The sequence below is a fragment of the Heteronotia binoei genome, unplaced genomic scaffold, assembly GCF_032191835.1.
Source record: "Heteronotia binoei isolate CCM8104 ecotype False Entrance Well unplaced genomic scaffold, APGP_CSIRO_Hbin_v1 ptg000807l, whole genome shotgun sequence".
Taxonomy (NCBI): Eukaryota; Metazoa; Chordata; class Lepidosauria; order Squamata; family Gekkonidae; genus Heteronotia; species Heteronotia binoei.
This window is the reverse complement of record NW_026800101.1, coordinates 1-26,763: the sequence shown is the minus strand read 5'-3', so window position 1 is coordinate 26,763 and position 26,763 is coordinate 1. Positions and strand designations below refer to the sequence as shown.

At 45.7% G+C, this 26,763-nt stretch overlaps 1 protein-coding gene across 1 annotated transcript; it reads right to left on the bottom strand.

The window, feature by feature from the left end:
* Positions 1-13,565: 13,565 nt before the first annotated feature.
* LOC132590803 (heat shock protein beta-8-like) lies at positions 13,566-22,612 on the bottom strand. Its single transcript, XM_060263730.1, has 2 exons — positions 22,419-22,612; positions 13,566-13,858 (listed from the first exon to the last, which is right to left on the bottom strand). Exons 1-2 carry the CDS (start codon positions 22,574-22,576, stop codon positions 13,699-13,701), a joined length of 318 nt encoding a protein of 105 aa, XP_060119713.1. The 5' UTR covers positions 22,577-22,612; the 3' UTR covers positions 13,566-13,698.
* Positions 22,613-26,763: the final 4,151 nt, after the last annotated feature.

The following is a 26,763-nucleotide window of genomic DNA, read 5'->3' as shown; positions in this document are numbered from 1 at the left end:
TTTCTTTTGGTTGGCTGCTCCTCTCAATCCTTCTTGTGCAGAACATTACTAAAGAATTCATGGTCTGAAAGAAACAATGGTTTCCCTTGATGTATGAATGCAAGAGCCTGGTGAATTGGAAGTTGTTTACTCTCCACAACCTGGGACTCCAAGACCATGTTAGAGCTCTGGCCATAAACCACAGCTTGAGCCAGCACAAGACTATAAATAGATCACTATGGGTTGCGTTGCTTCGCTGCAAGGAAATTAAAGTAATCTTTATTGATGCAACCCCTTGAATAAGGCTTTATTTGCCAATGCATACTTATCAATTGAAACTTCATCCTCTAGCATGATTTGCAGGGTAGATTTCCAACTGTATGGATAACAAAAGCCGAAGCATGCAGGAAACCCCCAGTTTGGGCTGCTTTAGTGGTCCTTTAAAGAGCAGTCTAGCTAGCTTTAGGATTAAAAATTCAGAATTTAAAAACTGAAAAGGAAATAAGGAACTGAGAGGTGTTTAGAAAGATGGGAGAGCCAGCATCCCATCTGGGTTGCCCTCCAAATGCCCTACACATGTAGTCAAGAAAAAGTATGTTTGGAGAATCTCTGCCAGAATTTTTGGGTCTGAGAATTAAGCCAGAATACCAACTGTGATATCACAAGAAAACAGTATGGATATTAATTCTGGCATTGCTCCCTGCTGAAGGAAAATTGTTTGTAAGACACAGATGGCAGAACTGAGCATGCCAAGAAAGGTACCCATTGAGTATTTTCATCGACGCTCTTGGCAGCAATAACCATTACTGTTTCATGATATAGCAGAAGGAGTCCTGCTTCCTGATGAATGCAGATCTGGACCTCACTCCCCTCCCCCACTAACAGACTGAGCCTGTCCGTCCTGAGATTGTGCAGCTCCTTATTCCATAAATATCCTGGGGATGCTGTGCTTTTGCAGGTGTCCAGAAAAGCTGCAGGTGTCATGGAGTTCTGTTTTGTTAAGAATCTCAACCTTCGCTTGATTAACATGAAATAAATCTTCTAGGACCTATGATGGCAAAGATAAGTTTGAGAGTGTACATGTAATATTTTGTGAAATCTGATGGGTTCAGTCTAAAGAATCAGCTACTTATGTACTGGATTACTTCAGATTGCACGTGAGGAAAGCCATGACTAAACTTCCCTGCCTCTGCACACACACACACACATGAACATACATGAAGGTGCCTACAGGCTAAACCTGCTTAATGTAAGAGTCACATAGAATAAATGTCAGATGTCTGAGACCTGCAAGACATGAACATCAGATGTTTGCAAGCTGCAACACAAATGGATGGATGGAAGGAAGGAGGATCTGAAACAGCCCCAGGGAGCCACTATTTGCCTCACTGTGGGTCTCCATGTAAACTGATGAGGCACATATGAGTTTTCCCAATGGAGCAAACAAGTACCTTCTGGGATAATTACAGGTTGGGAAAAAGGTATGGGGGAAGGCTTAGGCCCCCTTAGAATAATAGAATCAAAGAGTTGGAAGGGACCTCCAGGGTCATCTAGCCCAACCCCCTGCACAATGCAGGAAAATCACAAATACCTCCCCCTAAATTCACAGGATCCTCATTGCTGTCGGCCATCTAGCTTCTGTTTAATAACCTCCAAGGAAGGAGCGCCTACCCCATGAGTTGCATGTGCTGATCCTTATCCCAGGTTGGTCCCTGTGATAGATGGGCAAATATGGGTATTTCTGAAATACACCAATCACATCTAGTCCTGTTCAGTGTGTGAGCAGAACATTTTGGAGTCAACCAGGATCCCTGGAAGGACTGGAGAAGCCAGATGAGAGTGGAGTGCAAGAGACAGAAAGCCGTCTCAGCTCAGATAAGGGTCTGAACCTTCAGAGAAAAAGAGACTAGAGGGATCTTGTCTCAGAGTTTGCCTTGGGTCAGCAGGTTAAACCAGTGAATGTGTGGAGGTAGGATTTTTATCTCCACAGAGTTCATTGGGAGATAACTTGTCTCAGGAGACTTTGGAAGTCTTGGGACCTCTTTTTTGTGATAAAACAAGTTAACTTGAGGAAGAGGTTGCATCTGTATCTTAGGAAAACTAGTGAATGATTTGTGACTTCTGAGAGGAGCTCACATTTACACTATGAGAACCCTGGGGCTGAGGGAAGGCCAATATTCACCTCAAGGGCACAAACTTGGCTGCTGACTGCTCTCTGCTCTCCTCGATTATCAACTGTATTCTTAAAAAGAATGGTCCAGCAAGACTGTTACATCACGTCTATCCTAGTTTCTGAAATATCTTATTCCCCTATCTCTGGGAGAAATTAAAAGTTATTATTCTTTGCCCATCCCCTCAGGGTTGCTGAATGCATTACATTCAAAGGCCTTTTAACTCTGTCAGGTGGAGACCACACTGGTTGACACACACTACCTCTTTACATCAGCATCGTATAAGACCCTGACCTTCACAATCCCCTCTGTTTCAGCATCGTATAAGACCCTGACCTTCACAATCCCCCATCATGTGTCTGGGAATTCAGTTCCCCGTAGAGAATACACAGTGTATGTCTGATTGAATGTCCTCATGGTGGATCTGGACACAAACTAAGAACGACGTAATTGTGTAATTAGGACCTGAGAAGATTTACAGAGGATAGTAATGAAAGATATCAGCATTCATATCTGCTAATAGAATTTTCTAAGATCCTCTCTTCTGTATCAGCAAAGGGTGGGTGAGAGGGATAGATATGATTTTGAAGCTTCTACAACTCTCAAAGTATCATAAATGGACACACACACACACAGGCTTGCTAGCTTAAAATCCTAACCTTCCAAGCAATTAACTCTGTGTGTATCAAGATGCCCCCTCTGCTTAGATCCATTGTCCTTCACTCATGAAGGCCTTATGCATTTCCTCAGACAACTGGGTTCTAGTATCTCCTATACTGTTTCATCTCTCTGAGGAGGATCTCTGCTTTACAAAGGTGGCTGGCTGCTTTTGCACTACAGCAGTGAACTGTGGCCTAGTTACCACAAGCGGACTGACTATGAAGTAAGAAAGGCATTCTTATGTAACAGAGGAGCTAGGCATTGCTGGTGGTCTATACCTGAGAGAATATTATGGTCTCAAGGGATCACATTCAGCCTGCAGAAGCTTTTCATGCAGGCTCAAGGTGTTTATCAGTTTATTGGAGGGAACTGGCCTGGCAGATTGCAACATCAGCTAGCAGGCCAGTGCTCTCACAAAACTGTTATGCAGCCTGTGGTGAGTATCATTAAGAGCAGGAGAATGGGAAATAGACTTCAGCCACATCTGAGTCTCTGCTGATTTTTTTAGCATTCCAAGCTGGATGCTAGCTTTTCTTGTTTCCTGGTGCTGGACACAGAAAAAGCCGGGATACAACCTGAAGCCCTCAAAGGTGGGTAGAGAGATCCAGATGCAGTCCTAATGCCCCAAGGTTTGCCCACAGCCCACCTATGCTGTAGTTATTTCCAGACACCAGGAGTAGGCAGGCTCCAGGGATGTCCTTTCAAGCCTGATAGAGGATGACTGGGGCAGTCAGGCTGCGGCTTTGCTCTCTGAGGCATCCACCCAGAGCAGTATCTTTCGCTCCAGATTATTATCAGAAAAAGAGTAAATTGTGCCAAACAAATAGCTAATTTGCATAATAGATGCATGGTTTCAGATTCAGGTTTCTGTGTCAAAGTATTATGAAACAGGATTGTGCTTTCTCTCTCTCTCCATCCCTCCTTCCTCCCCCCCCCCTTTTGTAATGTGTGCAGTCTTGCCCATTGCAGATTTCTCCCTAAAATATGTGGGGTTTACTTTAGAGTAAACATGCAGAGGTTCAAACAACCACAGGCTCCTTAAGGCAATGAGCAGAGCCTAGACTGAGCATCATTCCATTGGAAAACAGTAGGAGGGGAAAATTTCGTGCTATTCAAAAGGGAAAGGAACAAGTCTGAATACAGGAATGAATGGAAGAAAGATTACAATGCCCAACAGGGGTCTAACAGGCTGTGCAAAGGCAGAACAATCAGTAGAGAGAATAACAAAAAGAAAGCTTTCTACAATACAATGTACAGTACATTTTCCTGCACTTACATTAGGCTCTGGCCCACCGACTGCAAATCACAGGAAGGGCCAAAAGTCCCAGTCCTGGTACAAATGGGACCAGGGTTTTTACTGATGTGCAAGCGGACCCAGTTCCACAGGGAGAATTGTAAAAAGCCAGGGCAGCATAAAAACAGTGCAGTAGGACTGTAAAGGAACAGAACTATTTCCATCATTTTGTATTTGGTTCTTGTTCTATTTAATGTTTAAAATGGTTGTCTTTGGGGAGAAAAATGATTCTGATCAGGTTCAAGCAGAGGGTTCATATGGTCAGCCTAGGAAACAGAATCCAAAAAAGAGGGGCCCTTGGGGAAGTGGAGAAATGAAGCTTAAAGTATTTGGGGGGGGGGGGTAAGAATTGAAGAGTAGGGATGCCCCTTTCCTGATGGGTTAGGATTGGAGGGAGTACCAGCAATAAGCTATATAAACAAGAGGAATCCGAGAGCAAAGAGCAAGAACTGAAATAAGAGGGCCAGAGCACCTGGGAAGAGAGAAATCTGTACTGGAGAGCTTGGCTGCTTTAAGAAAGGCAGGCAGCTGACCTGAGAAAGGAACCAGATTGTACTAAAAGAAATTACTTTGTTTTCCAGTCAAGTTAAGTTTAACTGGATGTGTTTTCACTTGTTATTTTCTTACTCCCAAATGTTCTTGCAGGTTTTATATATGTGGCTTAGCCACTCTTGTGCATTTGTGTGTACAATACTGATGCTTTTAAAAAATTTTAATACAAGCTTGACTTTGTTGCATAAACCACCTCAGTATATGAATCTTTGTTCCTTATCCATCCTGCGCTGTCTTGTAATTGCAGGTGGGTTGGGTCCCATAAGTCTTTTAAAAAGGTCTAGCAGGTTGGATCAGACCAGCTCTTCCAGTGGTGAAAAAGTAAGGAGAGGATTTCTGTTGACCATCACTCAAATAAGTGGTATGGGACCTGGCAACTGGCAGGGGAATTTACAGGGTGGGGCCTTGCCAGTGACACAATGATGTTAACAGCAATGTCCTGACATCATTTCCCATGCACTTGGAAGTGACATCAGCAAGTTGCGGGGGGGATGCTGGGGATGATCTGACATTTGGGCAAATCTTTATGGCAGAGTTTTGTCTAAATACAAGAGCATCTTCAACGTCCCCCGGCAATGCACTGATGTCACTTCTAGGTAGACAGGGAATAAGGTTGCTAATCTCCAGGTGGTGGCTGGAGATTTCCTGGGATTACAACTGGTGGATTCTATGGCATTATACCCTACTGAATTCTCTCCCCTCCTCAACCCCACCTCCTCAGAATCCACCCACCAAATATCTAGGTATTTCTCAGCCCAGAGCTGGCAAACCTAATGGGGAATAACATCAGTTCATAAGGGTGCTGCTTGCATTCCCGCTGTTTGCACCATTTCCTCCCCACTGGCCTGCTGAGCAAGCAGTAGGGAATTGCTGGCTGGAGTCGGGGGATTAACCCCCCCACCACCACCACCAGTGAGGGGCTGGCAAGCCTACATGCACCAGTGCACCCATCTTTATCCTCTCCCAATTCCTTCCAGGGGATTGCCAGGTATGAGTGTCCCTAACCCTTACAGCAGGACTATTTCAGCTACATAAAGCAACACAAGAAGAGGTCAAAGACCTCTTTTCCATGCATGCCACAGTCCCAATCTGAATGGCCTGATCAGGATGCCAGCCTCCAGGTGGGACCTGAGGATGCCCTGGAATTACAGCTCATTGCCAGACCACAGAAATCAGTTCCCCTGGAGAAAATGGATGCTTTGAAGGCTGGACTTTAATGGCATTGTACCTGCTGCAGTCCCTGTCCTCCCCAGGCTCCATCCCCAACTTTCCAGAAGTTTCACAGCCTGGATCTGGCAGCCCTATGTAGGAAGCATGGAGCTCCCAGAACACATCTGTACATCTGGGAAAAACATATTGTGTGGTTTTGGCCTCTCTGAGTCCACAGCATCAGGCCACGCAGCTCAGTAGAAGGCAGCTGCCTGCGTGACTGTGCATTGTCTGTCAGAGAGTCGTCACAATGATAGGTGTTTACTGGCGCATCTTTCACACTTCATGATTTTCAATAATGACACATCACATCTTTGAAGGCCATGATGCTGCATCCTGCAATTCTGGTCACAGCCCAGCACTCTGTACCCACCATTGTACAGCTGTATTAATTTGGCATGCTCTAGGAACACATCCCAGTAGGACTTGGTTTTTATTTATCTGAAGATTAAAAGCTCAATAAAGATTTGATTAAAGAGAGAGAGAGGCTTTACTCTCAACCCTCCCTTGGCTTGCTGGATTGCTACTCATATGAATTAGGGCTTTTCATAAACAGGACTGTCGCTTTTCTCAAGGCAGAAATTAACAGATTTCCCCCCCCTCTGATGTAAAGTTGTACAAATGGGAAAAGGTATGTATGCTATTCCATTTCAACATCATGAAGCTTTATCTGAAAAGCTTTATATAGGTGCAGACGACCATAATACTGTTTTCATAAATAATAGAAAAGTAAAGGTAGTCACTTGAGCAAGCACCAGTTGTTTCCGACTCTGGGGTGACATCGCATCATGACATTTTCATGGCAGACTTTCTACAGGGTAGTTTGCCATTGCCTTCCCCAGTCATCTACGCTTTACTCCCAAGCAAGCTGGGGACTCATTTTACTGATCTCAGAAGGATGGAAGGCTGAGTCATCCTTGAGCGGGATACCTGAAACCAGCTTCTGCCGGAATCAAACTCAGGTCATGAGCAGGGCTTGGACTGTAGTTCTGAAGCTTACCACTCTTTCATAAATGGGTGACGTTAACTCGTATCTTGCAGTGATTGATACAGCTGTGGAAAATGTCTAGGAACTACTGAGTAAAGGACAAGTAAGGAACTAAAAGCAATCTTCTCTTCCTAAATTTACCCCTGAATGATTGTGAGTTAACAGGTAGCCAGGGTAGTTATATTGGCTACCAATGAAGATCCTGTGAATTTAGGGGGAGGTATTTGTGAGTTTCCTGCATTGTGCAGGGGGTTGGACTAGATGACCCTGAGGTCCCTTCGAACTCTATGATTCGATGAAAATTACCAGATTTCTGTTTCAAGCCATATTTAAACCTCTCTTTCTAAGCCATTTATTTTTTCTCCTCCCCCATTTTTGTTCCTCCAGGTTTCTCCTTCCAAAGCAACATCTTTTTCTTTCTTCCAATTCTCCATGTCTGCTTTAAGTAACATCAGACATCACCCATCCTGTCTGACAGAAGATTACTAATCTCTTTCTAGAATATTTGTGTGTGTCCCTTGCTCATGAGTCTTGAGGCCACAAGAAGCAACTCCTTTGTTCTTGATAGAGGCTTAGTAGGACAGCATTTAATTCTATGCCATGAAAAGCATCCATTGTCTACTTCCACACATTAAACCTCCATTAAAGAGACAGGACATTTTTTTTAATCAGGCCTATTGGTAGCCCTATATACGAAAGGCCTTCACACCCAGGCAGCCCAGAGGTTAATGGGCAAAACCTGCTCTGCAAGGTTTTACCTGCCCATGAAAATTAACTTCGAGTGTAAACAAGGTACAACTGTTAAATTCCATCTCAAGCAGTACATTTTTTATGCACACACATGTGGGTGAAGTGTCATTCTCTACTGGCTGCTCTCCTGGACACAGATTAGTGATTATGAACAAGCCAAGCTAAGTCCTGGGGCAATGGCAGAGTCACTGGGACTATTTGACTGAGAACCAGGTAATGGTAGTTTAGGAGGATTAGGGTTGCCAGGTTCCCTCCTGGCCAGGGCTTTTTTTCTCTGGAGGAATGAAGTTATAGAACCTCTTTGTGGAAATAACATTCTCAAAAAAATGTTTAAAAGTTCATGAGGGGCACCCATGTGTTTCTCCTTTGTTTCCCAGAGTTCCAGCATCTCTTTTTCCAGGAAAAAAAAAGCCCTGCTCCCAGCAACTGGTGGGAGATGGGGGGCAGAACTGCCAAATTCAGGTTGGGAAACTCCTGAACATTTGGGGATCGATAAGAACATAAGAGAAGCCATGTTGGATCGGGCCAATGGCCTATCCAGTCCGACACTCTGCCATACAGTGGCCAAAAAACAAACAAACAGGTGCCATCAGGATGTCCACCAGTGGGGCCAGGACACTAGAAGCCCTCCCACTGTTGCCCCCCCCCCAAAGAATATTTATTTATTTATTTTATTTATATGCCGCCCTACCCCACCACTTGCCCCAGAAAGAGACTTCCATCTATACCTTGTGGCTAATAGCCACTGATGGACCTCTGCTCCATATGTTTATCCAATCCCCTCTTGAAGTCATCTATGCTTGTAGCTGCCACCACCTCCTGTGGCAGTGAATTCCATGTTTTAATCACTCTTTGGGTGAAGTACTTCCTTTTATGCATTCTAACCCAACTGCTCAGCAATTTCATGGAGTGCCCATGGGATGGAGCCTGGAGACCTCAGTGGAGTAAAATGCCATACAGCCCACCTTCCAGAGCATCCATTTTCTCTAGGAGTCTGTAGTCTCTGTAGTCTGGAGATGAGCTGTAATTCCAGGGGATCCTCCAGGTCCCACCTGGAGGCTGACATCCCTTATTCCCAGGCTGTTATAACAACCCAGTCCAAACTAGAATAAGGTTGACTATTAGGCTTCAGAGGAAGAATTCTTAGCTCATCTTCAGAAAACAGAATGGATGCAAAGAGAACCAGTATTCAAAACAATATACTTATCACACTCCAGGTCATGATGTAATGTCTGGCAAGAGGACTTAGATTGTTGCCAACCTGAATCTGCATTTCATGGTGTAGAGGATTATTTAAAAACTTTGCCCAGGGATCTAGAGATTCTATTTCCCGTAAATCATTGCCACTTTTCTATATGAACATGTAGAAGCCCTTGAATTTTCTAGTGGAATAGTAACTGGAGAGCCAGTTGGGTGTAGTGGTTAAGTGTGCGGACTCTTATCTGGGAGAACCAGGTTTGATTCCCCACTCCTCCACTTGCACCTGCTGGAATGGCCTTGGGTCAGCCATAGCTCTGGCAGAGGTTGTCCTTGAAAGGGCAGCTGCTGTGAGAGCCCTCTCCAGCCCCACCCACCTCACAGGGTGTCTGTTGTGGGGGAGGAAGGTAAAGGAGATTGTGAGCTGCTCTGAGACTCTTCGGAGTGGAGGGCGGGATATAAATCCAATATAATCTTCATCTTCATCTTCAACTACAGATGGAAATAGTTCCTGTTCTTTTAGACCGGGGTGGCCAACGGTAGCTCTCCAAATATTTTTTGCCTACAACTCCCATCAGCCCCAGCCAGCATGGCCAATGGCTGGGGCTGATGGGAGTTGTAGGCAAAAAACATCTGGAGAGCTACCGTTGGCCACCCCTGTTTTAGACAATTGAGAACCACAAGACACTAAAAGCTTCCAATGCCAATGTTTTAATTGTCCCAGTAACAAGAAATCATCACAGAATTCTTGAGGTAGTAAGCATGGAATTTTCCTCTAGTGACAGTCAAGTTAGAGGAGAGAGGGGTTTCCCATAGTTGCCAGGAACACTCTGCTTACAAGCTACATGAACTACATAAATGTAGCAGGTCAGCCAGTGTAGGTTTTTCGTGGGCTGCCAAACTTGTCAAACTCAAGAGATGTGTGTGTTTGTTTTTTTAACTACCATGATTTTAACAGCTGCATGGCAGGTCAAAGTTCCAGAGGCACTGCATTTTCCAGTATGAAAAGAAAGGCATAGGGAAAGCCTCAACTGTCTATGTTGCCATTGAAGGCAGGAGCTCTTCCCACAGGTGGGGTGGAAATAGGGTTTGCCAGTTCTGCGTTGGAAAATATCTGGAGACTTTGGAGGTGGATTCAGGAGAGGGCAGAGTTTGGGGAGGGGCCTCAGCATGGTACAATGCCATGGAGTCCACCCTTCAAAGCAGCCATTTTATCCAGGGAAACAGATCTCTGTCAGCTGTAGATCAGTTGTAAAAACAGGAGATCTCCAGGCTCCACCTGGAAGGCTGGCAATCCTAAGTGATTATCCTAGAGCTTGGCTACATTCCTATTTAGCTGGTAGAGTCACAGGAATAGCTGATTCAGGTGGGGTAGCCGTGTTGGTCTGAAGCAGCAGAACAAAGTTTGAGTCTAGTAGTAGTGAAAAAGGATGGCGATTGTGCAAGATGAATGATTCAAGGCAATTATCTTTTCTGCTCAAAACAAGCTTACAGTGTGAAAGCCCATGAGGATCAAAATGCCCCCTTACACAACAGAGTAAATATGACACTCCCTTGTCAAATTACATCATGGCTATGAAATCTTGGCTCCTGTTATTGTTTGTAAGAAGAAAGTATAAAACTTGCCTTCCTGGATCAGATGGAAAGTTTTTTTTAATCCAGTGTTCTGTTTTCAACCGCAACGTGTTTGTGGTAAGCTCACTACAGCGTTAAAATGATAGCTTTCACTCTACACCTCCCCCGCATCAGTTATCCCCAGATAGGGATGCCAGCCTCCAGGTGGAACTGGAGGAACCCCCAGGATTACACTTTATCTCCAGACTACAGATATCAGTTCCCTGGAGAAAAATGGATACTCTATGGCTGGGGTGGCCGAACCGTGGCTCAGGAGCCACATGTGGCTCTCACACACTTTTGAAACACCCACCACCATGTTGGACAGCTTGGAGAAGGCATTTCTCTCTTTAAATCACTTCTCCAAGCCAAGCCAGCCAGTGGTTTAGAGAATGCATTTAAAGTTAAAGTTGCTTTCTTTCCACCCCTTCCTTCCTTCTGGCCACTGCTGCTGAGCCAGCTGTTGGAGGCCTAGAGGGGGCAGATGAGAGCAGCAACTGCTGCCAAACCAGCCGCCCCTCTTCAGTGAGGGCTAGGGGGTGGGTGGCTGCACACAGCATGAGGCCCCGGGTAGCTGCCTTTGCTGCTCATAGACTGACTGCCTCTGAGATAATGTCATTTTAAAAACTGGGGGTGGGGGGGAGGTAATTTGGTTTGGAAAAACAGCATGTAAGAGCTCCTGCCTGCCCCTGTGCCATTTTCTCAAGCCAAAATGGCCCCTGGAGGAGTTATCTGCCTTATTTGGAGCTGAGCACATGCTTGTGAGATGGTGGTGGGGGGGGAGTGAGTGGGAAGGCAGACTTGACTTGCCAAAAAATGTATATTGTAGCTCATCCTAAGATATGGGAACCTGTTCAGCCACAAGTCTTTCTGGGTTTACCTTTCAACTTTCTTGGTCTAACATACTCCAGTCTATGGGGCTCTTGCAGGAGTAACAGGAGGTAAAGATCATGTACATTTTTGGAGACAGGGTAGTATGAAAATGTCGTAAATACATGGCTAGAATGGCAGAAACTTTGCTAGCTGCTTAGAAGGTAAGTTAAACTGTAAAGATTCAAACGTACACAGCTAAGAATTTCACCTTGAATTTATTAATCAAATAAACGCACAAATCTCATTTGAAAAAAAGAAAAAGAAATAGGTCTAAACAGTTATGTCTTATATATTTTTAAAATAGTTCTGGTCTGTTGACAGCTTGTCAGTCTACAACATACTCTTGTGTTTTTTTCTCAATAGAAACAAAGTACCCTACTCCATGGGGGAAGTGACATATGGGTAGGACCATAATAAACATTTAAAGCTATTTCTTCCTATTGCCATAAATATTCCACATACACTGACATCCAACAAATGACAAAGACGACTTGTTGCTATATACTTGGATAAACAAAAACTGGAGCATGTAAGACCTTGATGGGACTGTGATTCATAAAGGGTGTTAATTGATGTGGGAGAGCGTGCTTATACAGGAAGGAGAAGCCACTGTGATGTTGTTGCAGTCTCAGTTGTAAAAAAAAAGACTAGCTTGGCTCATCCTGACGCTGGAAGGGTCGTTGTGGTAGTAGTGAAGAAGAGATGCCAGCTGGCTCCACCGCTCTCAAGGATGAAGATGTTCTTGTCTTCTTCAGTAATTCAGCATTGATGCTCCAGAAACATCTGTAAACTCAGATGGACCAATTGCAGGAGCAATTTCAGTGCAAAATCAGTAGTAGGTTGGTAAGTGTTTTGATGGGTCACTGGTAGCCCCACAATCCAAGGGGCTGAGAATCATGGTCAATTCAAGGTAAATGTTCAACAAGGGCTGGCTATCCCAGCAGTGTGTGAACTTGCAGAAATTATTTTTGCTGCCCATGAGATCCTTTACCTCCTTGGCTGATACCTTTGAGGCAGGAGCTATATCTGGTTCTGCATATGCACAATGGCTAGTATTCTAGGCCTGAAGCTCTTAGAAGACACACATCAGGCTTGGCAAGAACTTCAGATGGCCAAATAAGGACGACAGAGGCAAGAAGAAAAGGGTACAGATTGGGATCAGACAAACAGGCACAGCAAGCAGAAAAGGTTGTGAGTTCCATGGTAGATAGCAAGGGATTCCATATCTAAACCAATTTTGAGTGCTAGAGCAGCAGTCTGGCTTTCACAGCGGGTGGATTTCCGATAAGCCCTTAGGTACCTTGAGCAAGACCGATGACTGCCACATCTTTGCCACCTAAGAATGAGGTGCATGGAGTTTAAAGGTCTAGCAAGTAAGTCGCTAGCTGCAGGCTCTTAAGCCTGTTGCCTCCTCAGCTGGGGGCCTGTAGAACATCCAGACTTCCTTAGGTAGGTTAATGAATCTGGGTTTTTAAACTCCCTGGGTTGGATGCAGATGAAATTTTTCATCAGTAGTATGGAACTTTCCTGCTACCCACTGATCTCCAAAAAGTGCTGCTTCCAGGGGACAGGGGTGGGGGGAGAGGGAACCTCAAGTATCTACAAGTAGGAAGAATCAGTGGAAACTGACAATATAGTTTGGAACCAGCTCCCTGCCAGAAAGATCTGAAACACCAGTCCTAGGGTCAGAAGTTGGCATCCTGTGCTCCTTGGGGATGTCTTCAGGAAGCTTCCTCCTCAGAATCGGCCTCAAGTGTGTTTGGAAGTGCTACAGGTCTTGCTGGATGGTGTTCCTCTGGTTCAAGGCCACTATTATAGGGCCTCAGGAGCTGTATCAAAAATATGGGATGTTATAACATGTGAGATGTTATAACAATGGCTGCTGAAGGAAACGGGAGGGAAGGCAGCATGGTATATAGTCAGAACTCGGAAGCTAAGCAGGGTTTGGTACTTGGATGGGAGACTGCCAAGGACGATTCTACAGAGGAACAGAATGGCAAACTACCTCTGCTTCTCTCTTGCCTTGAAAGCCCTTGCCAGGGTTGCCATAAGTCATCTGTGACTTGATGGCATTTTACACACACACACACACACTCACACACCCCGAGAAAAAAAGCCTCCAACTTGAGATAGATGTCCCAGGCTTCTTTAGGCCTGGGATGCAGCTGTGCATGCTCACAACAGTATCTGAGCCACAAGGAACCATGGGACATGTGGTTTCCAGGGTGCCAGGACACTCACCTTCTCCCAACAACACAGAGATCTGACTAGAACTTGGGAAGCAGCAGGACATGTTTTTACAAAAGAGGATCTTATAAGAAAATGTACAAAATCAAATCGGCTTTTGGCGAACGCAGTCACACAAGGAGGGAAGAGCAAGGGTTGAAGGGGAGGAAATGCAATGAGAGGCTTCAGGCACAGGTGGTTTCTTGGTTGTCCACGGGTATCTCGTTACCATAGCTACTGTCTCCATACTGGTAGTAGGGAGGTATCTGAGGACCCTCGATGATCAGCAGCCCCTCTGGTGATAAGGAAGCAAACACTGTGGTGGGATCCACCTCTCCAGGAAGCCTAGGGGGGAAAAATGAAATGGAACATTTAGTGAAGTCAGGGTTTTTTTGTAGAAAAATCCCAGCAGGAACTCATTTGCATATTAGACAACGCTCCCTGGCACCAAGTCAGTCAGAACTGCATTCCTGTGTGTTCCTGCTCAAAAAAGGCCTTGAGTTAAGTATTCTGATTTAGTCTCAGGGCAAACTTAAAAGACCTGTTCTTGAACATATTCTGGATTAAATTGCAAGAAAATTTGGTTTGACCTAACAGCATCTGCAGTATTTTTTAAAACCATCACTATAGCATTTTGGTATTTGTTAACAGGTGTGCCTATTAATGTTGGCCTTAGCTGGCAATCAAGGATCAGAGTCGGGTAGAGACAGTTGTCAGTAGCATTGTACAACACTGTGACATCATTTCTGGCTGGAAAACAGGAAGTGACATCACCAAGTTGTGCAAAGCTTCAGGAACCTCCCAATCTCTATGATTTTTATCATGTAGATGAGGAAGACTCCTAGAGCATTGCACACTCCAGTTTTTCAGGTGGAAATGATGTCATAGTGTCATACAACTCCATCCCCCTCCATATTCCCCCCACTGCTATACTGAGTGCCAGCACAGAAAGCAGGCAAATGGTAATCCTAGGGTCTATATAGATAAAATACAGAATTTTAAATAAATCAGAATAAAACATAAACTCACTGTCCTAGACTAAACTCTCCTAAAACCCATAGCAATATTATCAGCACATACCATTTGCTTTTCTTTTGAAGCAAAAGAATTGGCATCTTTGGCATGCATATACAGTAGACAGACCATTTAACTGATTTGAATGGCCATGCTTGAGGACTTTTTCACTTTTTCCATTTTGGGGATATGCTTCCGAAATGTTTTAAGTGTAAAATTAAAAATGCCCACTGCAAAGGCAACCAAAACCAAGTTTTTGTATGGGCACAGTTGCTCAGGTAGCTGGTTACCTATCAGACCTGGGCTTGCTGCCAACCAATGTGTTAAATAGCTTGCAGAAAGGCAGCTGCAAATCTAGCAAAACATCTCATGTTCACCATCAGGGCTTTTTTTGAGCAGGAATGCACAGGAACGCAGTTCTGGCTGGCTTAGTGTCAGAAGCACTGTTCCCTCTAAGGTGAGCTTGTGTGAGCTAGCTCACAGTTTTTTAGCCTCTGGCTCACACATTTTTGTCTTAGCTCAGGAAAAATGGCCCCAGAACAAACTAATTTATGCAGTAGCCAAATGGCAGGCTCATAACTTTAATGCCAGTAGCTCACACAATAGAATTTTTGCTCACAAAACTCCACAACTTAGAGGGAACATTGGTCAGCAGGTGTGGCCTAATATGCAAATGAGTTCCTGCTGGGCTTTTTCTGCAAAAGACTCCCTTCTCACCACACAGTCTCTGCAGGCCTCTCCAAACAAGGAATAGCTGGCTTACTGTCTATTTAGCACAGCTGCCTTTAAACACTGACAATGGTTTTGCTGTTTGCTTTATTTCCATTTTATTTCCATTGTTTTAAATTTTGTGACCATAGGCTGACCCTGGTGTTCCAGGACAAAAGCCAAAGGGCTGTTCAGTGTATTGCTGGCAGCTGTAGAAACCTCCTAGAAAAGTTATAATAAATTCATTACATGGTTTGAAAAGTCTATTTCATTGCAGCACACAGTAACTAGCTTGTTTTTGTGATTAGCAGGGTCTCAAAAACATAATTAAAGTATTTTTTAAAAACTTAGTCCAATAAAATTAAAAGTTTTGAAATACTTGCCCAATTTGACCAGTCAATTGACCAAATCTTTTTTCTTTAAACAGGCAAATGATCAACTCTACCTCTAGCCTATTCCTAAACAATGGAGAAATAAGGTTTGCACCCACAGGGTTTAAGGCTGAGCAGGGATTTGAACTTGGGTGTCCCCCTATCAAAAGTTAATATACTTATTGACAGGTTTCCCACCAGCTCTAGTTTAGTGATTACTGAAAGAAATCTCCTGCTTAAACTATAGGGGTTATTTTAGCATGAAATTGAAGAAGAGGGGTAGAAAGGTGAGAGAAGAGTTATGCGCTTTTCTGCTGAGGAAAACCCATCCTCCTGGTATCGTAATTCTGGCTTTGTGTGAGAGAAGTCTTTGTATAAATCAATGTAAATTCCTTGGCAGGCCCCAGTTTGACTGGCTGCTGGGGCAGATTAAGCCTAGCACAAGAACAACCAAGAACGTTTTGCATTACAGCAGAAATGATCTATGTCCAAAAAAGGAGCTCCTTCTCTGGCAGTTGTAATACCCAGGAGAGAAACAAAGACTGGTCTCTTTGTCAGTAAGGTAGCAAAACTGTGCTTGGGCCACAGGGTTGCCAACACGACTGGAGAACCTATGTCTTGTCCCTGTAACTGAGGCTTAATGAAAATGGGCAGCCAAAGCCTTTCATGGCATATTTCACCAGGCAAATAACATCCTATTAACCCTCCATTGAAGGGACAGGATTTTTTTTTGCTCCAGGCAGCTGTGCCGAAAATGTGGTGCCTCTACCTCAAAAAAACAGCCCCCTCAGAGCCCCCGATACCCACAGATTGATTCTTCGTTATACCCTATGAGAACTGGTCTCCATAGGGTATAATGAAGTGCCCAACAGACATTTCTGCCCCACACACTTTCTGATGACCCTGAGGGGAGGGAGGGCCTGCAAACCAGGGGATCCCCTCCCCAAACTGGGGATTGGCAACCCTATGAAAAACAGATGTTCTGCTACTGAGCCACAGTCCTTCCCCATGGAAACGTGCTAAATATCTCCCCTCCAAGGCAAAACAGGGACAGAATTTTACAAGGGAAAGAGACCAGAACAATTTGTTAGGGGCAGTTGGAACAAAGAGGCATGCATAGAAAGAAAGGTCCTCTTGAGCCCTTAAGTATGAGAAACATTCAGGCTTTGAGCCCAGAAGTGTTTATTTACTTCATTCATACACAGCTTTTCTCCCCTGTGGGGACCCAAAGCAGCTTACATCATTCTCCTCTCCTCTGTTCTGTCCTCACAACAAGCCAGTGAGGAACGTTAGGCTAAATGTGCGGCTGGCCCAAGGTCCCCAACAGGTGTCCATGGCAGAGAGGGGATGCAAAACTGGACTTCCCAGATCCTAGTCCAACACTCTAACTCAGGGGTGTCGAACTCATTTGCTATGAGGGCTGAATCTGAGACCTTGTTGGGCCAGTCCATATGTGTCAAAATGTAATGCCAGGCAGCGGAGATATAAACTTTATAAAGGACACAAACAAATACAATTAAAGATTTTGTATATCACTTGTATGAGCGAGGGAACTGGGCAAAGGAAGCTGTCTCTTTCCCTCCCTCCCCAGGGGATAATGAGGGGATGGAGCCTCAGCCAATGGAAGGAAAAGAGGCTTGGCTCAGTAGCTCTGCTATGCAATTGAGAGAGTCTGGCAAAGCAAGGTCTTCCTCCCCCCACTTCCTCCCCAAGTGAGGAGCCTCAGCCAATGGAAAAATAGAGGCTTTGTTCTGTAGCTCCTGTGCAATTGAGCAAGCCTGGAAAAGCAAGCTGTGACACAGAAGGAAACGAGAGAAGGAGAAGAAAGAGGACTTGCTCACAGGCCTGATAGGAACCCCCCGGGGGCCTGATCTGGCCCCTGGGCCGCACGTTTGACACCCCTGCTCTAACCGCTACACTACTCGCATACTCTACTCGTAGTAATTTCAGTGCAACTTTACTGATGTAAATCTTTGCTACCTTGCCATCAGATGAAATTGTTTTAAAAACTGTTTTTTTTTTAAACCACACACTTTTTCGAAAGCTGTAAAATAAATTGCTTGTTTTTCTAGATGTTGTCCTTGAAATACATTCTTTTCTTTTGTCACCCTCCCCACAACAATATAACCATTGTAACAGAATTATTCTAAAAGCAACATGGATTTAGTTGATTTAGGTGCAAGGTTTTAGCAGAGTGGAGAAAGCAGTTTCTTAGTATGCGGTACAGTCCCACAGAATCTTCTAGAGCATAGGTTAGATTAATTAGTTTAATACATTTGAAACATTTAGATTGACTAAAAGGGCAGCCCTTATGACACTAAGAAAAGAAAGGATTTTCAATACAAAAATGTGTAAAAGAAGGAATGGCAGAAAGTTTCTAGAAGAGGCATTCAGCCCTGAGGGTGGGAAGGAACTGAGTTCCATGCACAGAAATTGCAGCACGCATCTGATCGCCAGGAGCCGGGGGGGGGGGGGGGGAGCAAAGAAAACATAATGTGTAGCTTATGCCGCTCCCCCCCAGGGCTTCGAGTGGAAGGATAAAGATCTTAGAGTGATGAGGTGTTATTTCCTGCTTGGTTCAAAAGCTATTTGCACCCCAAATGTTCAGCCATATTTGTGCTCTGGCTATCCCATGACTAAGGTTGCCAACTCCAGTTTGGAGATTTTGGGAGTGGAGCCTAGGGAGGGTCGGCTTTGGGGAGGGGAGGGACCTCAGCAAGATATGTTGCCATCGAATCCACCCTCCAAAGCAGTCATTTTCGCCCGGGAAACTGATACCTGTCAGCTGGAGATCAGTTGTAATTCCAGGAGATCGCCAGACCCTAGGGTTGCCATGTCCAATTCAAGAAATATCTGGGGACTTTGGGGATGGAGCCAGGAGACTTTGGGGGTGGAGCCAGGAGACATTAGGGGTGGAGCCAGGAGCAAGGCTGTGACAAGCATAATTGAACTCCAAGGGAGTTCTGGCCATCACATTGAAAGGGACAGCACACCTTTTTAAATGCCTTCCTTCCATAGGAAATAATGAAGGATAGGGGCACCTTCTTTGGGGGCTCATAGAATTGGACTTCCTGGTCCAATCGTTTTGAAACTTGGGAGGTATTTTGAGAAGAGGCACTAGATGCTATACTGAAAATTTGGTGCCTCTACCTCAAAACATAGCCCCCCTAGAGCCTCTGATATCCGTGGATCAATTCCCTAAAACTGCCGGAGATCTAGAGCTGTGGGGGGTGGGGCTTCCCCCCGCCGGCTAGCTGGCTGTGGGGCGGGGGAAAACTGTAAAACCAGATGACTCCCGCTGGGACCTGGGGATTGGGAAGCCTACCAGACCCCATCTGGAGATTGGCAACCCCACCTGTGACTCGATTACTATTCCCCATCTCCACTACATTTCATCTCACTCCAGCAAGTTCTAGCCCAAAATCTAAAGGCCAACTTTGCACTGTATTAACAGCAATCACCAAATAGCAAATATGCAACAAGATGTTCAAAATGGAAAATAGATCGAAATGGGTAACCAACCATGTTAGTCTGTCTGTAGCAGAAGAAAAGAGTAATACTAATTCCTCACTGGTAATTGTTCTGCCCCCAGGCTTCTGCTTTCCCCTGCTCAAGTGATCAATTCCCCACCAGTTGCTGCACAGGAGCATTTTGATCCATGGCTTCCTCCAGGGCCTTTTTTGTAGAAAAAGCCCAGCAGGAACTCATTTTCATATTAGGCCACACCCCCTGACATCACCATTCTTTAGCATAGGGCATTTTTGTAGAAAAAGCCCAGCAGAAGTTCATTTGCATATTAGGCCACACCCCCTGATGCCAAGCCAGCCGGAACTGCGTTCCTGTGCATTCTTGCTCAAAAAAAGCCCTGGCTCCCTCCAGTTTCCCTCACGGTTTCTTGCTCTCCAGAAAACAAGAGCAAGAAACCACGAGCAAAATTGGAGGGAGCTGTGGATCAAAATGTGCCTGTGCAGCAACTGGTGGGGAACTGATCACTTGAGCTGGGAAAAGCAGAAGCCTGGGGGCAGAGCAACCACTAATGAGGAATCAGTCTAAGAGTCCAGTAGCACCTTAAAGACTAACAAAATTTGTAGTGGGGCATGAGCTTTCGTGAGTCACTGCTCATTTCTTCAGATGCAGTATGTGGTTACATTACAGCCTGCACCATCCTCCTCCTTGCCTACTATGATTTCACTGGTAGTCTAGTAGTCAATTAGGGTTGCTAGATTTGTGTTGGAAAATACTTGGATACATTGGGGATGGATCTGGGAGAGGGCGGAGTTTGGGAAGGAGAGGGGCCTCAGCATAGTACAATGCCATAGCATCCACCCTTCAAAGCAGCCATTTTCTCCAGGGAAGCTGATCTCTGCCATCTGGAAATCTCCAGGCCCCACCTGGAGGCTGGCAACCCTACAGGCTGCCTTGCCCTGTTGGCAGAGTCACAAACCCCATCTGCCTATGCCGCGTCTATGTGCTGGGGGCAGGCTGGCAATAAGACAGGGGTCAATTCCATCTCGAAAAATCCTTTGAGCCTTGCAATCCTCAGACAGAGAAAGTTCTGGAGCATGACTCAGTGCTTAAAAGTAAACAGTGGGGGCTTGAGAGTGTGATGCCTGGATTCCTAAATAGATTTTTAAATGGATGCTGATTAGTCACTTTCTAGGGTAACTCTAAGCCTAAGCAGGAAGTCACCCCCACCCAGCCACCTGCTTTCTCAACATTCCCCTTCCTTCAAGGGCCAGGAGCCTACAATTTGGGAGCACCTGCAGGTTCTTCTGAGTCATCCTTGGCCTTAGGGTGGGTTATAAATCTGGAAACACCTGTCCTGTAGCTACCATGATCCCAACCACAGATAAACAGATGCTTTAAAGCCAGGGAGCTTATCCATAGTAGAATATTATGGATGGTCTTTGACTGATAAATCAAATCCCACAAATAGGTATCATACTTGCAGAACCAGAACCAGATTTTAGTGGTGATGGTGAGCTTGGGAAAACAGTTAATAAAAGAAGGGAGGGAGGGAAGAAGCAAAAACATATGTGGTTCCTGCGCACGCCCCAGGCCAGATCCTGCTTTTCTACCCCTCCCATTGCTAAATTTGCGCAAGAGATGACATCACTGTCACACACGCATGATTTTGCCGAGTCTGCCCGAGCCTTGGAAGGCCTCAGCAAAGTCTGGAAGGTAGCGCGCCCTCTCAAAGCGCGCTCGCTGCCACGCCCCCCAACTTTGCTGAGGCCACCTGATTTCCAGAAGCCTCGGCAAAGTCAGGACGGAAGCAGGCGCAGGGCGTGGGGCCGTCTCATGGTGTCTCTAGGCCAAGTGGTGCCCCAGATGGTTGCCTACTTGGCCTACTCCCATGTGCCAGCCCTGGGTGGAGGGAAGCAGGATGTGTGAATGGAATGAACTTTGTGGAGACAATCTTGCTATCATAGGAGAGTCTGGAGCAGGTGTATACAACCAGGGTTGCTAACTCCAGGCTAGTACATTCCTGGAGATTTGGGGGCGGACCTGGGAGAGGGTGGGCTTTGGGTAAGTGAGAGACCTCAGCATGGCTTAACGCCATAGACATAGAGTTCACTCTCCAAAACAGCCATTTCCTCCAGAGGAACTGGTTTCTGTTGTCCAGAGAGCAGTTGTGATTTTGGGAGATCTCCTTGTGTTGGCAACCCTATATACAACAGGTAGCCCATGAGTTGCTGTGCTTGCCAGCTTGAGTTACTGTGCTTGTTTATAGTAACACATACCCAAACAAAGAAACAGACAAGCCAAACTGTGACAGAAACCACTACCCCATGGTAAGCCAGTCATCTGTATTGCTTTCAAGTTGCATAGTTCTCCATTTTCAGTTTTTTCTAGCATAGGGCTTTAAGAAGTGATAGTGTAGGAGCTGAACTATGTATTACATCATAAAGCAGCCATGGTGGATTCTAATTAATATTGGTGTTGGGACATAGGGAGTTAACGCTTTCCCTTTGTGCCATTGCTCTGAGAGCATCACCCCTCCCCACCCCCCCGCTATTATTAGCTCCAGTCGGAAAAGAGAGGTGCAATTTAGGATTGCTACATGTGGGGAAAGATACTAGTTATGTTTCCAGGCTGAGGCAAATAGTATCTATGTGGCATCATTTCAGGATGGGAAAAAGGCACAGAGGAGAACATAACTCCTTTCCACTCTCTCATGCAGGGCCGGCCCTAGCCCTTCTGGCGCCCTAGGCAGCAGAGCTCTGCCCCAGTCACTGGGCCTGCTGCCTAATCACAAGTAGCCCAGCAGCTGCTGCCTACTCGCAAGTAGGCGGCAGCCGCAGGGATACACTAGAAGGGCTAGGGCTGGCCTGAGGGAAGGAAAAATGCAGCAGCGGCTGCAGTAATGGGGGGCAGGCAGGAAGGGAAGGAAAAGAGCAGCGGTGGCGGTGATGTGGGGGCGGATGGGAAGGGAAGGGAAAGTATGGCAGCGGCAGTGGCGGGCGGGAAGGAAAAGAGCGGCGGCAGCAATGGGGGGGGCAGGCAGAAAGGGAAGGAAAAGTGCTGCGGTGACGGAGGGGAGAGAGGCAGGCAGGCAAACTAGGCGTTTGTCATGGGTGGCGGGAGAGCCCAATTTGGCGATCCTCGCTCCCGGTGCCCTAGGCAAGCGTCTAGTTTGCCTAGTAGGTGAGCCAGCCCTGCTCTCATGCCATGGTCCCAATCCAAATTAGCTTCTCTCACACCTGGTATATGAAAAGGACCAATTGCAGGGAGCTCAATTTGTAGAACTACCAAATCAGGCCTGGTTTGGCCTAGAGTTAGCCTGGCTCAAGAAGGGTCTTTGTACTTACTGGATTTTCTTAGTGAAGTTCTTGGAGACTATTCCTCCTTCTTCCTGTTGCTCTTCGTGTTTACCTGCCAAGAGTAGAGTGGTGGGGAAGAAACCTTTTAGCAAATCCAGAGAGAACAACTTTCCAAAGGTTGTTCTCACCAAAAAACTATTCTGCATCTTTCCTTATGTCAGCTAAGGTTGCCGACTCCATGTTCAAAATTACCTGGAGATTCAAGGGTGCAGCCTGGGAGAGTGGGTTTTGGAGAGGGGAGGGACCTTACTGGGATCTTAATCCAGGCAATCTCCCTTCCAAAAAAACCTTTTTCTTCAGGATAAGTGAAATAAATGTTTTAAATAAATAAACAAGATATTTATGTACTCTGGAGACCAGCTATAATTGCAGAGAATCTCCAGCCCCCACCTGGAGATTGGCAACCCTATAATAATAGACCGTCCTTGTGGTAGCTTATATGTAGTTACCACATTTTTAAAATTCCGCTCTTGCTCCAAGGAACTCAGAACAGCATCCATAGAGCTTTTATCTTCCTTTTAACCCTGTGAGGTAGGTTAGGTTGACAGGAATGACTGGCTCAAGGTGACTTCATAAATTTGAGTGGGGATTTGAACCCAAGTTTCCATTGTCCTGCTCCAGCACTCCAACCACTATATGACACTGGCTGTCTGTAACCCACTTGAATTCCACTGGCTCGTTACCTTTCGCAACACCTTAAACTAACCTCCAGCTTCAATAAGAAGCATCGCGTTTCATTTTTGCTCACTGCCTTGCACAGGATCTATGCGTCTCGTTTAATGTTGGAGAGATATTTACCCTTTTGCTGCCTCTCATATTCACAAAGGAAGAATGGCATTTCCACCCTCCTTTGTTCCAGCAACTTGGTACACTTAAAAACCTGTTCTGCATCCAACGCCATCTAAATTAGTCCAATTTAGTCTGCAGCACATCTTGTTTTCCATGTCAAAATTACAAGTGCAGGTCGTTGTATTTTGAATGCATGAAGCTGCTTTTTATTGAGTCAGACCATTGGTCTATCAAGATCAATATTGCAGACTCTGACACTCCAAAATCTAGGGTAAAAGTCTTTCACATCATGGGAGCCTTTTAAACCAGCAGATTCCAGGCACTGAACCTGAGACTTTGTGCACGCAAACCAGATGCTCTACTAGTGAGCCACTCCCTCCCTTTGAAACAATGTTTTTTTATCCTCCTGCTTTTTTGGCTCCCCCAATGTCCAGCCTGAAGAACAGTTCCAGAGAAGTTTAAAGCTTGCACTGTGCATTAGATGCACACTATTTTGGTCCTAATAGAAGATAATTGCATGATTTGTGGTTTTGGAATTTGTCTGCAAACCAACACAACTACTTGCAGAACCTGTGCTTGCATATGGTTCACTCAGGGCAGGACTACACAACATGTAATTCTGCAATCCTTTTTCCAAGAGGTTTTTTTTTCCAGATTGGGGAAGGGATGGTGGCTCAGTGGTCGAGCATCTGCTTGGTAAGCAGAAGGTCCCAGGTTCAATCCCTGGCATCTCCAACTAAAAAGGCTCCTGGCAAATAGGTGTGAAAAACCTCAGCTTTGAGACCCTGGAGAGCCGCTGCCAGTCTGAGTAGACAATACTGACTTTGATGGACTGAGGGTCTGATTCAGTATAAGGCAGCTTCATATGTTCGTATATGTTCAGGTGGAAATCTGAAAAGGGGGGAGGGGAATCAAGGGGTCCCTCCCCTGCCAAACTCCCCCCTCCCTAAACTCTGTCCTCCCCAGGCTCCGTTGCCAAACGCTAGAAATTTTCCAAGCCTCATAGTTGGTGACCCTAGCTCTGATCAACAAACTCTCCAGATTCAGTTTAGATTTCACTTCAAGCCAAGTTTTGGAAGCAACTCCCTGTTATGCCCTCCCTGTGTGTGGCGTCTGTTTAACAAACCGAGCCCTCCGGAGCAGCTGCAGTCTGAAGCAGTTCAATAAACACGCAGACAAGCTATGCGGAATGGCATTTTCAGGCAAGAACAGGCCTGCAGCCGACCCTCATGGCAGATTGACTGGCTCTGTTTTGCTCCTTGCCAATTTCAGACTGCTCCAGCAAGCAGTAAAAGGGCCTGGAGAGTGTGGACACTGCCCAGATATGGCTCTAGAGGAACAGCTGAGGAACTGACAGTCTGCATGAAGTGCTCACGTTAACTTTGAAGCAGAGGCCTCCCATCTGTTGTAGGGCAGAGGAGCCTCTTATCACAAACTACCTTCAGATCCCATACCTGAGGAAGTTTGAGCCTAAGGCTGCCAGCTGTGGGTGCGGAAATACCTGGAGATTTGGAGGGGGGGTGAAGTCTGGGGGGAGGGGCAGAGTTGGGGGAGGGACCTCAGCAGGGTACAATGTCACTGAATCAAGCTTCCAAAAACAGCCATTTTCTCCAGGGGAACTGATCTCTGTTGCAGGGTTGCCATTGCCAGCTCTGGGAGGGGAAATACTGGAGATTTCGGAGGTGGAATCTGGAGAAAGCAGGATGTGGGGAGGAGAGAGACTTCAAAATGGTACAATGCCATACAGTCCACCCTCCAAAGCAGCCATTTTATCCAGCAGAACTGATCTTCGTTGTCTGGAGATCAGTTGTAATAGTGGGAAATCTTCAGGCTCCACCTGGAGGCTGGCAACCCCAGCCTCAGGTAAAACATCACCACAGTGGCCTGAGGGAGTCAGGGCTGCTGAAGTCACCATATCAGGGCCCCAACTCCCATTCAGAAAAACACACACACGATGCTAGATTGGAACAGGGACGCTGCCGCTATCCCTCTGTACAACAGTTTTCTGGGTCCCCAGGATAAACTAGGAAACCAGAATTTTGTACCCGCATTTGGCACCCCTAATAGAATTTTCATGTTTGGATCCCGAGATGTTGTTTTGTTTCTAGAAACAGCGGTAGGGTACCTATGCATCTGCAGTCAAACTCTCTCTGCTTATGACCGGAGTTTGATCCCAGCGGAAGCTGGGTTTAGGTAGCCGGCTCAAGGTTGATTTAGCCTTCCATCCTTCCGAAGTCAGTAAAATGAGTATCTAGCTAAAGCAGCGCCCGCCTCACGGCCTCACTGGATCTCTATATTTTAGTCTCTTCGGGGTATTTTTACTTGTTTCTTTGATGGGACCACAGCAGCTTTGTTTGCTCTTCCCACAAAATATAGGCTCACGAGAACTTTAACTTAAACCACAGATTTATTGTAACAAAAAGTCTTAAACTGGGGATATGGGAGATATTTACATAGGCTAGTACGTTTGTTCTGTTGTTTCAGGCTTTACAATCACTTTTACTTTCTTGAGTCTTTCACAGTTACACGGTTCACAGTTTCCCTTCAACTCACTCTCCACCTCTAGCCAAGGTCTGGCCTCTTGGGACTGATGTGTCTAGTCTCACCCCTCGACTGAAGTCTCTCCTCTCAGCCCTTCTTGGTGTCTCAGACCCACATCCACTCCCTCAACCTCCTCACTAGATCTTCAGAGTGGTTCCTAGGTGTTTGTGACCGTTCCGGTCTTAACTGACTCACACACACACAGCCCTCTTGGCTGGTTTTGTCCAGCTGGCAGTCTCTGGAAGACTTCCCCGTCTCCGTCTCCAGCTTCTTCACAGGATCAGCTGCCCTCTCAGCCCTTCTGGCCGGCACTAACTGACTCTCTCAGTCTCTGTCAGGTCCCCACTGACAGACTTCTCTGACAGGCCTCCACTCTGTCAGACATCAACTGACTGAACTCCTGCCTCAGCAGTTTCTCTCCTTCAACCAACTTTTCCCTCCCTGAGAGCTCTGAGCACTTTGCCCCCACCCTCAGGTCACCTGACGCAGCCCTGTGCGTCTTCAGCTTATGGTTAACCCATTGCTTTCCGTCACACTAGCTTGCTAGGGGGAAAGTGTAGATGACTGGGGAAGGCAATGGCAAACCACCCCATAAAAAGTCTGCCGTGAAAATGTTGTGATGTGACGTCACCCCTGAGTCGGAAATGACTGGTGCTTGCACAGGGGACTACCTTTACCTTTTTACTAGGGAAAGAAGATTTCTGTGATTTCCTTATTTGAGAATAGTCTGTATGGGTGGCTTTGGAAGGGGGGAAAAAGTACCCTCATTGTATCTTGGTGTGGCTGGGAGAGGAGAAGATTTAACAACCTCTCCATCCCTAGTAGGTGATCTACAGCAGGGGTCGTCAACCCACGGTCCGTAATAATAATAATAATAATAATAATAATAATAATAATAATAATAATAATAATAATAATAATAATAATAATAATAATAATAATAATAATTCTTAGTAAGAAGAAGACATTGGATTTATATTCTGCCCTCCACTCTGAATCCCAG

Bases quoted from the DNA above. Each gene is read 5' to 3' on its own strand.
- LOC132590803 (XM_060263730.1), bottom strand. From the start codon at position 22,576: ATGCAGAATAGTTTTTTGGTGAGAACAACCTTTGGAAAGTTGTTCTCT. The intron at 13,859-22,418 runs GTAAGTACAAAG...TTTCCCCCCTAG, and splicing joins AACTTCACTAAGAAAATCCA to GCTTCCTGGAGAGGTGGATC.